The 12961-nt window shown below is 31.9% G+C and overlaps 1 protein-coding gene across 1 annotated transcript; it reads left to right on the forward strand.

Moving 5' to 3' along the window:
• The first annotated feature begins 9398 nt into the window (after window positions 1-9398).
• Window positions 9399-10527, forward strand: LOC145046988 (uncharacterized). The gene is made up of 2 exons (XM_078995243.1): window positions 9399-9603; window positions 9899-10527. Exons 1-2 carry the CDS (start codon window positions 9399-9401, stop codon window positions 10525-10527), a joined length of 834 nt encoding a protein of 277 aa, XP_078851369.1.
• The last annotated feature ends 2434 nt before the right edge of the window (window positions 10528-12961 follow it).

Below are 12961 nucleotides of genomic sequence, written 5' to 3' on the forward strand. Positions count from 1 at the left end.
ACTTGGTGGGTTCAGCGAGGGCTACTAAAGCAACTATTGGTTACTTGTTTATGCTCCAGCTGTAGATCACGAGGGGGAGGAGGGAAGGAACAATGAAACATCGGTGCAGACGGGGAGGCTCGTGGGTTAGTTGAATGCTCACAGGTCGTTTACTTCTTCTTCTTCTTTTTTTTTTTTTTTGATAAAAATTGATAGGCTTAAGCAGGTGTTTGGGATTAATTCTTGATAGAAGTTTATGAATAGAAAGGATTTTTTGGGGTTAATGTTTTACAGGGGATCCATGGGTTTTTGTTTGTTTTTCTTGATAGAATTCAATGGGTTTAAATCAATAGCTTTAAGTTGGTGTTTTGTTTTGCTTGATAGAAATCAATAGGTTTAAATCAAATTTAGTGTTTGGGAATGTATGAAGTTTGAAGAACATCATCTGAGTTTCCAAGAAACAAGAGAGGGAAGAATGAATGTTGGAAGTTTGGAACCCTTGATAGAGAGAGAGAGAGAGAGAGAGGTATTTTCTTTTAGTCATAAAAATATTTAAATAAATAAAAAAACATAAAAAACAAAAAAGAAGGCTAAAATCGTCATTACAAAAAAGTTTAAAGTAAATTAGACCAAACTAGCAACAAAATGAAAACTTTAGACCTGTGGTGCTAGTCCAAAATTTTTTGCACCAAAGTGATAATTTTCAGCAAACCACAGAGACCATTTGTGCAGTTTTGTCTAAATGTAGTTTATGTTTTGTCTTGATAAATTGAAAATTTATAAACATATAAAATTATATAAAACATACAATTGTTTTATAAAGGAGTAATTAAGTTAATTTGTAAAATTATAAAAGATTATTTTTGTTAATGCTATTAGTAGTTTTTGTATTTTAAGTTTTTTATTTTTATTTCTTATTTTAGTTTAAAGTTGGAAGCTCTAAAAAACTGTATGCGGGACACATTCATATCAAATACAAATTAAAAGTTTATATTAAATGTATTATAAAATTAGAAGAAAGAAACATGACCAATCTTGTAAATATATTAGTAACGTCGTCGTCGATGATAAGCAAATAAAAAAACTTCAAATTTTTGTATAATAAAGTTAAAACTAAATATAATAATGAAATAATAAATATAAAGTGAACTAATCATTACAATCCATTTGAAGGAGCCTGGAAAAAAATCTAATGATTTTTAAAACATGACAACTTAAGATAACATTGATTAACATTACTAGGGCTGTAAATGAACCAAACGTTTGACAAACCGTTCGTAGTTCGTTCGGTAAAATGTTCGTTTATGTTTGTTTATATAATAAACAAACAAACACAACAAAATTTTATGTTTGTTTAGTTAAACAAACAAACATGAACAATGGTCTCGTTCGTTTATTTAAGTTCGTGAACGTTCGTTAATATTTGTTTAGTTAATATTTGTTAATATATATATATATATATATATATATATATATATATATATATATATATATATATATATATATATATATATATAAAGGTATACTAAAATTTAAATCCGTGTGAATCGTCAATCACAATCATAGAATAACATATAATTCTTAACTATTAAATGCACAAACGATGAAAATTAGAAAAACAATGAAGGTTGGTAAAATTAGAAACACATCTTAACAAACAAACAAAAACAATGTAATTTTTAAACAAACAAACACAAACAAGAAAACATGTTTGTTTAAGCGTTCGTGTTCGTTTGTTAGTTAGGTTAACCCTACACAAACAAACATGAACAAGCCTTGTTCGTGTTTGTTTGGTTCGTTTACAACCCTAAACACTACATCGTTGTTTTATGTGGTTTCCAAATCAAACACGGATAGTCATTATGTGATATTCCATTTGATTTATGTTATTTACTCCATTTTTCGTTTGTACAAGGACACTTATGTCTTTTAATGTGTTGTCGTCAATCTACTCCTAATTAAAACCTAGAAGTGATTGAATCAATCCCTAATTCAACTATAGCCTTCCTTGATGATTGTCTTCTTCCTTTATATCTTCTTCACGCTTTCTTCCTTTCAGAAAATTAAACATATTTGACGTTCTATAATGCCATAAGAAAGAAGATGGTAGTGATATTGTGAAATGTATACACGTAGGCCACATTCTCAACGGGGGCATATGTATGATTTAGGATGAGTTTAATCTCGAAAAATAAAAAACTTCAATTTCTTCTCTAAATCATTTTCTTATATTCCTTACATTACCAATTTGGTTTTCGTAGAAGGTATAAACAACTATTGTTGATGATTTGGTTCACTAATTGTATTTAAGTGTAATGGGTTGACTTGTTAACCAAAAATCAATCTTGATGAATATTAAACAAGTAAGGAATGTGCGAAGTTCACACTTGTTTAAGTTTATTCAAGACTAAAAGTAGACTATCATTTAGGGGCAAAGCCCCTGAACGAGCGGGGGTTCGGGGCAGCGCCCCTGGGAGTGGGGTCCAAGGGGCAGAGCCCCTGGCTAGGGTCGAGCTGAGAAAACTGTTTTATGACAGTTTTTGACTTTGCATTAATCCTTATATTGCTGTATTAAAAATGTATCAGAAAATCCAAAATTTGAATATTTGACTCGTTTTTGACTTTGCATTAATCCTTATGGAAAACCCGGATTTATGACAGTTTTGATTGTTGAGAAAACTGTTTTATGAGAGTTTTGATAGTTTTCAGACAAAGAAGGTTTTAACCAATTTTTGGTTAGTTTTCTGGTACTCTTAAAATTCATACATTTCATTCTCTATTATTTTTCTCTTCTGAGTCTTATCCAATCAAAGATTAAGGAATATCCCCAAATACTTTGATTTGAAAGTGAAATCTCATTTCTCGCGCGAAAGCTGACCCGGAAACCCTCGTTAGGAAAGTTCCCTTTCCAAAAAAAAAATCTCATTTCTCAGAATATCCAAGTGCCTATATTACCCCGAACTGTAACAACTACTTCATGATAATAGTTCATTATGGTAGAATATTTACAAAATTCCCGAGACGAAGATGTGTGAGATGGTATTGTCGACTAAATTGAATTGTTAATATCGATATCTTCTCTGTCCAAGAGCTTGGCATAATGCTTCAAGAATTAGGGGTACGTTAATAGGCGAACAATTTACTACTCTTTAAAATTCCAAAATTTTAGAAAGTGCGCTTAGATTATGGCTTGCTGGCTATTGGGAATTTAATTTGGTTATGTATGTTCTCCAATGCAAAGTAATCAGAGTCTATACAAAGACATATTGAGGTTCATGAGTATTTTATGTCACCTTCTAAAATTATGATTGATAAATGAAAGGATGATTACGTTTCACCTAAACTAAACATGATAAAAGTCGATAGAAAAGAAGTTGGATCTTGTAGTAGGAATATTGATTTGGATGTTCTTGTTTCATAACCCTACAATCAATCACACCCGATTGAGGTATATGCTAATAGAAATCTTTCATTTTAAGTCTATTGTGTCCTAGATACTTAAATAGGTGGACAATCCCATATAGCTCAATCCAATCAAGTTTCACAGTCTAGTGAAGTTCAAACTAATGAAGCACCTTTAGTTGGCATTCATAATGATCAGGTTGATATTAATGAATTAACTCTAGTTGGAATCAATAATGATGTTCCTGTTAATAGAAATGATGATGTTCTAGTCGAGATAACTGATGTGGTTCCAATTAAAAAAACTGATGAGCTTCAAGTTGTTAACAATGATAATTGTGATACACAAGGAGAAGATTGTTACAAATATGTAGGTTGAATAAATTCAAAGTTTGTAGGTAATAATAACAATGAGGAATAACTAGGAGAATTTGGTAGTGAATATGATGGTACCAATGTTGATAACAACTTCATTATGGGCGAGAAACCTAGTAGATGATATAATGATATAGATGTGGATATGCTAGAGTTCCATACTATGGAAGACCAACATCTTAAATTTCCCAAGTCTTAACCAAAAGATACAATATTCCAATAAAACAAAGGGTGATTCTTTGTTGGTATTAGATGATGAGATGTTGGAATCAGCTGTGGTTGAATATGATTTGAGGAAAATAATGCTCGTTGAGATTCTAAACCAAAAAAAATCAAAATAGGTAAAGTTCATGAAAAAATCTTCAAGGTTAGAAGTCAAAGAAGAGTATTAAATCACATGATTTACACTGGGTCAAAACAAGGAGAAACCTAGACTTGGTTGAAGATATTGGGGTTTTTAGCTTACAATTACATTGCATATGTGGAATTTCAATTAACTCATAAGGGTAAATGCAACGTAAATTGGATTTATGTCTTTTCACTAATAATAACAACATGCTTATGAAACAAAAACTAAAGAACCCTATGAAATCGAATTCATGAGTAGAACTACATACATTGGCCTGTGTAACGTCTCATTTTTCATAGCAATTTTTTCGTTTTTAATTTAGGTCAACATTACTTTCATAAAACCCAAGTCAAGAAAATCATAAGTATCAAATCCAATAATCCTAAAACTAGAGTATCAAAACATGTGAAAACACAAATCAACTGCATGTGGATGTGTATAATCAAGCCTTCACCTTCCCGCGATCATCTGTAGTACCTGAAACACATTTAATCCACAACTATAAGTCTTCACGACAAGCATAAGCCTCATAATCATAAACTTACATATGTGCTAGCGAGGAGTGAATCCCACTTCACATATCATAGAGTGTTTCATGAACCAACATAGTTGGTACAAGACCAAAGGACTTCTCATAACACTATTCATGGTACAGTGCATGAATTGTTAGTAAACATAGTGCAACCCATCTAGTACAAAATCAATGAACAATTCGTTAGATGATCGATAAAGTTTGGATTGAGATGCTCATTATGAGTGTCTCATCCTATTGCCAGTTGATTCTTAACGTCGCTTTATGAGAGCTCTAAATACCTGAAAGGTTCTAGACTCATGTTCATATGAAGTTGGTCTTACCATGTATTGTGGTTAATTTGAACGGTCCATTAGTGCAAACTAATTCCAATAGATATTCACATCACCTAGTGATGTATTCATCGTCTATCTTGATAAAGGAGATTTGCATTTATCATGAGACTCGAGGTCAAATGATATCCAAAACCCGATCCAACTGGATACTTGGTAATGCATTTCTCATTTATATATTCAAGACCATGATTCCACAAGTACTCTTCACCTAAACCATTTGTATGTATTTGAATTAGTATATATTGTGGTCAATCTGAACGATCCATTAGTTAGACTAATTTCAGTAGATATTCACACCACAATAACACATCTTAATCAAATATTTGAATCAACTTTGAACTATTGCTACTATACTAGTTTCATAGATTTCATGACTTTCTTTTAACATGTTAGAATGCTCCATATTTAAATAAATTAGAACTATCTTATGAATCAGAGTATAAACAACTTCAATTATAATACCATAGACCAAACATATGGGAAAAGATTTGTCTTTTGATCCTATGAATAGTAGCAAGGGCTTGGCATTCATGATCAAATTATCTTCTCCATGTTTCAGTCTTCTTACTTTATTATAGTCACTGCACATTTTTGTAAATGTCAGTACTTAATCCTTAGTAAAATACTCAAGGTTTAGAAGTAATGTGCTGATGGCATTATAAATTCATATATTTGACTGAACGCCAAACATAGGAGAACTAGTTATCTTTTGATCCTATGGAAAGTAGCAAGGGCTCGTGATCCATGATCATATTTAACTTCTTCATGTTTCGGTCTGTGACATCCCCAATTTCACGGCTAGAAAAGACCGATTTGTTTATGCTTTATTTAAAAATTAGAGTATCATTTTAAAGAATAATATTGCAGAATTTGTTCCCAAAATATGATAAAGATATTATCAAAGCATTTTCAAAGAAATATGTTTTAATTATATTAAAAATCTTAGGATGTTATCATCAATACATTACATAAGGATAAACGGAAATAACATAGGCCTTACAAACATCTATTATTCTACTGGCCTATAATTCATAAATCTCTCCAGATCATCACACATGTGCTCTTGTGCCACTACCTGTAATACAAGAAACTAAGTGGGTTAGGCCTGGGAGCCTGGTGAGCACATAGATTTTTCAAACCACAATAATTAAATTCTTTATTTTCATCAAATCATTCAACTCGATTACTCATTCCCGTTATCCTCATTTTCTATCCCTAAAGCAGAAAATTTAAGGGACATATCCTAAGGATTATCTTTGGGATAAACAAAAATTCTTAGGGGATTACTTAGCTATATATGCTAGTAAGGCAAACATGCGGGGGATGGAGTACACCTGGTGAACACTTAGTTCAAAAACACCTACAAGTTGCGAGCCTGCCAGCGTTCCACTAGACTATCTAGAATAGTCTGTGGTCGTTATCTATATTCCACTAGACGACTGAATCAACTTTAAAGTCAGGGCCTCTCATCATTTAATTCATCTTTCATCATCTATATCATTTTTCATCTACCCATCTTTACCCAACATATTTGTAGGTGTAAAATACATATACAGTTTAAATCAAATTAAACATGTATGAATCGTTCATCTGGCATAGATATTAGGAACACAGATAATAAGCACATATAACATGTATTAACATTAAATACTTCATAGAATTATGTGTGAGATGAAAGTAACTATGCACTCACTTATTAAAGTGATGATTCGAAATCCGGACAGCACTTCGCTTTTAGCAATTTTCTTTTCCTTTGACGTAACCTAGTTTCATTATCACTAAGTCTTAGTATATTATTTATTGCGACTAATTATTAGTCTAGATTTATCATTAACTCAAAGTCTACTTTACGATCTATCAAGTAAGGATCAGCCAAGTAGGACAGTTGGGAGGCGGGACCATTTCAGCGTATAACCTTTCTAAAATCCAATAACCTAGCCAACGTGACAATTCTAGACACATCTCCCGTAAGTAGATCAATCAGTATAACGAATTTGAATCACTGATAAATATTGTTTATAAGTTCATAATAATGATAATGAACTTAAACATAAGTTATACTTTAAGTACGGTGAACATAACTTAACTTACTGGTGGTTTAGCAAGAAATCGGGCTCTGCATGAGCATAACTTCTAAGCTGAAAGCTCTACTTCTTGGGGCTTTTCGGGGCTTCAGGGCTCGCTACTAACACCTAAGAAGTTCTAGAGAAAACCCTTGAGGCTTGGGGGGGGGGGGGGGAGAGAGAGAGAGAGAGAGAGAGAGAGAGAGAGAGAGAGAGGTGAAGAAATGAGTAAAATATGTTTTTTTGTGTACAAATATGATTTTTAAAGCAAAAAAAATCATATTCGAAACATAATTTTGAAAAAAGATGTAAAAAAATTAAATTTAGGATGAATCTATTACAAGATTTTGAAATCTAGGCCAAAAGTGTAAATTTTGGACCAAATTTGTAATAAAATTTGAAATCTAGGCCAAAAGTGTCATTTTTGGACCAAATTTTTAATAAATTTAAAATCTAGGTTAGAAGTGCAGTTTTTGAAAGTTGGATGACCTGTTGACCGGGTATAATGGTCAAAATGAATTTATTATCAGGTTTTTGTGACTTAATTTATTAAAAAAAAATGAAGAATTTCATATATACCCTTATTAAACGTTAAAATATTATATTTGTCCGATCAAACATCTAAATATCATATTTGTCATTCTTAATGTTTTAAAATATGATATTTATCTAAATCTATTTTTAATGATTTTTATTAATTTATAATTCTTTTTTTTTTAATAATCTTCAATCATTATAATTGAAAAAACATATCAAGTGGACAATAATGCCCTTGTTGGATTTATATCTCATTTCATATATAAGGATTCCCTCTTCCTCACGATCGCATCACATGTATTCCCCGTTCCAAGTTTCACAGTTTCATAGGACTTGTGTAATACATCTTTGTACAGGAAGTTGTCCCACTCCGTTTTTCAACACCCATTCTCTTTCTCTAGATTTCTCACTCGTACTTGTCGTTGTAGATAATAAGTTCAAAAGTATCTTATCTTAATATCAACAACTTTTTTTTTGTGAATCCACGTATTTGGCGTTCATTATGTTCTTTTATCAACAATCCTTCAAATTCGTATGTTCCAATTTTAAGCTCTCATTTAAGTTGGAACTAGAAACATGATTTTTTAAATTTTTTTATTTCGTAAATATCATCTCAATACCACAATAGTCAACTAACACACAGTATCCATATAAATGTATGTATTAGCCATTAAATGAAAATTCATATAAAAGTTAGCCCATTCATTTCACTTAATATCCCCTCCTCTTTTCTCTCTGCACATTCCCTTCACTTATCACCATTTTAAACTCACGGTCTTTGAAGTAAAAAATAAAAAATAATAATAGTAATAATAATAATAACAAAACATTTATTGGATAACAGAGGGGTTTCTGTTAGTTTCTTACTAAAAGACCCTTCTTGTTCAAATTAAAAAGTAAAATCGTCCTTTACCATCTTTCGTCGATGTATAACTTTATATGTTGCATATATAGCTTTTGGATGGCGCTTAAACATCTGCTCCAAAATATGCTTCATATTCTATTAGAAATGTAATAGTGATTAGTAGAAGGTTTAATATGTAATTATATGTAAAAGTTAGTTAGTCGTTATGTTCTTCTTCTGTATATGTAATCAGATAGATGATTGAATGAGAGTTTGAGAAGTTTTCTTCCTCATTTCCGCTGTCTAATATGGTATCAGAGAAGATAACTCATTTTCGCTTAATTCTTGATTGATCTTGATCTATTCTTTAATTTTTTTTATCTCTGTTTTCTACTATTGATTCATCATGTCTAGATCTCAACTTGAAAGTTCACAAAATCAGAACATTGCACTAATTGATGATAGAATGCCGCCTTATTACATTCATCATTCAGATAATCCTAGCTTCGTTCTTGTTTCTCAACCACTTACTGGTGAGAATTATCAGCCATGGAGTAGATCAATGATGATCGCTCTTTCTATTAAAAATAAGGTCGGATTCATCGATGGGTCCTTACCTGAACCTCCAATTTCTCAAGTTGTTAATCATAATTCCTGGATGCGAAATAATCAACTCGTTATCTCATGGATTCTGAATTCTGTTTCTAAGGAAATATCAATGAGCATCATGTTTAATGACTCTGCTCAGAAAATTTGGGAGGATCTCAAGGATCGATATCAACAGAGCAATAGGCCTTGAATCTTTCAAATTCATAGAGAAATTGTGAATCTCAATCAAAATCAAGATTCAGTAGGCATTTATTTCACGAAATTGAAGTCACTATCTAAAGAACTTGAGAATTTTAGGCCAAAATGTTCCTGTGGAAAGTGCGACTGCAATGGTGTGAACAAAATTGAAAAATATTTTCAATCTAAACAAATCATGAATTTCTTGATGGGTTTAAATGAATCATTTTCTACAACTCGTGGTCAAATCATTCTTATGGATCCATTACCTGCTATCAATCGTATTTTTTCTCTAGTTGCTCAAGAAGAGAAACAAAAAGTTATATCGATTGATCAACATACATCATCAGTTGCATTTGCAGCCCAATCTACAAACAACAGACCTGTTAACAACAATAACAGTAAAAAATAAGAAGTTCAATAACAGAGACATGCCTTTCTGCACACATTGCAATCTTCAGGGACATATTGTTGAGAAGTGCTATAAGATCCATGGATATCCACCAGGATACAAATCTAAGTCCAGAAATAATCAAATCAATGTAGTTACAAATGACAATATCACTGTTGATCCTTCCATGAATGATGATTTGAGTAACATGTTTAGAGGATTCTCTTAAGCACAATGTCAACAAGTAATGTCTGCATTGTCAAATCATATGATTTTTGTGAATACAAATGAGGCTACTTTAACAGGTAAATGTTATTCTCTAACTATTAAAAATGGATTACAATCTTGCATGTGGATTCTTGATTCCAGTGCATCTCAACATGTATGTCATGATATTAACATGTTTGTTAACACAAGAAAAGTTCATCATCACACATTTACTCTTCCAAATACGGTTGTCTTACCTGTTCATCTAATTAGGGACATTAAAATTGATTATCTCTTTACTTTGAGAAATGTCCTTTATGTCCCTGATTTTGATCTCAACCTCATATCTGTTAGTGCACTCACTAAAAATCAAAAGTTTATGGTTACATTTACATGTCATCATGCTTACATCCAGGATGTCCTTCAAAAGAGGATGATTGGCAAAGATAACAACATTCAGTATCTTTATGTGCTAAATAATCACAAGGAAGAGACTGTTGTTGTTGACAATAGAGTGAATTTGGTTTCTATGGAGTTATGGCATAAGAGATTAGGGCACCCTTCTAAAAATGTTCTTCTTCCAATAAAGAATATTTTAGGTGTTTCTATTTCTCAAAATAATTGTAATAATCATTGTTCTGTATTCCCTTTGGCAAAACAGAAACAGTTTCCATTTGAAAGTTTGAACAATATGCGTGCTGATATTTTTTTCTTTGGTTCATTGTGATATTTGGGGACCATATCAGCAATCAACTCATGCAGGACACATATTTTTTGCTACACTTGTTGATGACAAAAGTAGATATACATGGACTTATTTGTTGAAACACAAGTCTGACATTCAAGATATTATTTCCAAGTTTTACATGTATATTCAAAATCAGTTCAACAAGTCCATTAAAGCTTTTTGAACTGATAATGCAAAGGAGTTGGAAGTCACAATTTTTTTCCAACATGGGAATAATTCATCAAAAATATTGTGTTGCTAAACCTCAACAAAACTCTGTAGTTGAGAGAAAACATCAACATATCCTTAATGTAGCAAGATCATTATTGTTTTAATCTAAAATTCTGATTCATTTTTGGCGAGATTGTGTCTTGACAGCTACTTATTTGATAAATAGAACTCCATATAAAGTTCTATCTTATCAAACACCTTATCAACATTTATATGGTGATGTTCCTACCTATAAACACATGAGGGCTTCTGGTTGTCTTGCTTATGCTTCTATTTTGACATCATCAAGATCAAAATTTCATCCTAGAGCAAAGGGCTTGTTTGTTTATAGGTTATCCTCTAAATATGAAAGCATACAAGTTATCTGATTTGGAAACTAAATATATTTTAACTTCTAGGGATGCTGTTTTTCACGAAACTATTTTTCTCTTCCAAAACAATACTAATTCAATTGATCCTGATCCTTTTGATCATATTGTTTTACCAGTTCCCATGAATGATAATGAGATTTCCACAAATACCCCTGCATCTTTTTTGTCCCCGAATATTGATCATATTATACAACCATTACCTTCAAGGCCTATTAGAACTCGTAATCTTCCATCATATTTGAGAGATTATCATTGCAAATTGATTCATACCATAGATTCCAATATGCCTTATCCATTAGACAATTATTTGTCTTATGATTCTATTTCATTATCACTTCGAATTTTTGCAATGAACATTTCAGCCAATTTTGAACCAAAAACTTATAAAGAAGCTTCTTAATATAAGGAATGACGTGATGCTATGGATTCTGAATTGGTAGCTATGCAAGCAAATAATACTTGGACCATAATGCCCTTACCTTCAAATAAGAATATAGTTGGCTGTAGATAGGTATACAAGATCAAATATGGAAGTAATGGTAATATAGAAAGACACAAGGCTAGATTAGTAGCCAAAGGTTTTAACCAGAAGGAAGGGGTTGATTTTTTTAAGACAGATTCTCCAGATGCTAAGCTTGTTACAGTTAAAATGCTTTTAGCCATTTCAGCGATTCTGAAACGACCCAAAATTCAAGACTAAAAATTTCTTTCATAAAACATTACTTAAAACATAATTATCAATCCATATCATAGCCAGAGTATTAATTTCCAAAACACATGTTCATTATCAGAGTAAAACATTCCCATGCTGTCTAATCTATGGTATGTGCCATGCGATCTGATGGGTTTTAGTCATAAGAACATCCTATGTGCTCATACAAACCCTAATGCTTGGATCTAAGTTTCTCTATTATACATGCATTTTATCCAAGACTATAAACCCTAAGTCTAGCATATGATAATCGACATTAACATAATAATGGGTTTAAGATATTACCTTGATTGTTATATAGCAATAATAATCACAATTCCTTCTTGTAATGACTTTAGAAAGCTTAGAGTCACAAATGTCACTCCTCTAATGGTTCACAAACACCAAGAGCAAGAGGATGAAGAAGAGAAGAGAAAGAGGCTGCCCAAAATCATCCAAAACCCTAGAAGGAAGCTTCATCACGTTTTTGGGGCTTAAGGGTACTATATATAGTGAGACTATTAGGGTTATCTAACAAGGAAACCCTAATTTGGATGCTTAAGCCCTAAGAAACCCATGGACTCCTTTAATTAAAGGCCTTGGATGATTTCCAATGGGTTTCCCCATAGAATTCGTCCATTCTTATAATATAAGGCAATCCATAGCCCAATTGCAATTATCTTATAATTACAAGTCCAGTCCCTTAAGTTTAATTAATCTCTTTTAGCCACAAACTTAATTTTTATTAATTCTTGACTAATATTAATTAAACAATATGATTTCTCCTTTAATATATTATTCCCATAATATATTAATAAATTATATTTAATACTTTCTCTCCATAATTCCCTATCAAGTTGCTTTGGTGAAGGCAACCCAAAAGGACCATGCACCATCGGGTCAAGTACATACCAAAATAGTTATGGACTTAGACACTAATCCAACAGTCTCCCACTTGGATAAGTCTAATAACTATTCCGCGTACGACTTCAGATCCCGATCTGCAATCGTAGCTTTCCAAAGCCGCTGTCAACTCTGATCCTATCAGATACCCGTGTCCTTTAGATAAGGGATCATATATTCCTCCATTCTAGATATCGTATAAGACATGATTTCAAATCATTCTTTCTGTACTATTTCT

Source organism: Lactuca saligna, chromosome 5 (assembly GCF_052625555.1).
Source record: "Lactuca saligna cultivar CGN05327 chromosome 5, ASM5262555v1, whole genome shotgun sequence".
Taxonomy (NCBI): Eukaryota; Viridiplantae; Streptophyta; class Magnoliopsida; order Asterales; family Asteraceae; genus Lactuca; species Lactuca saligna.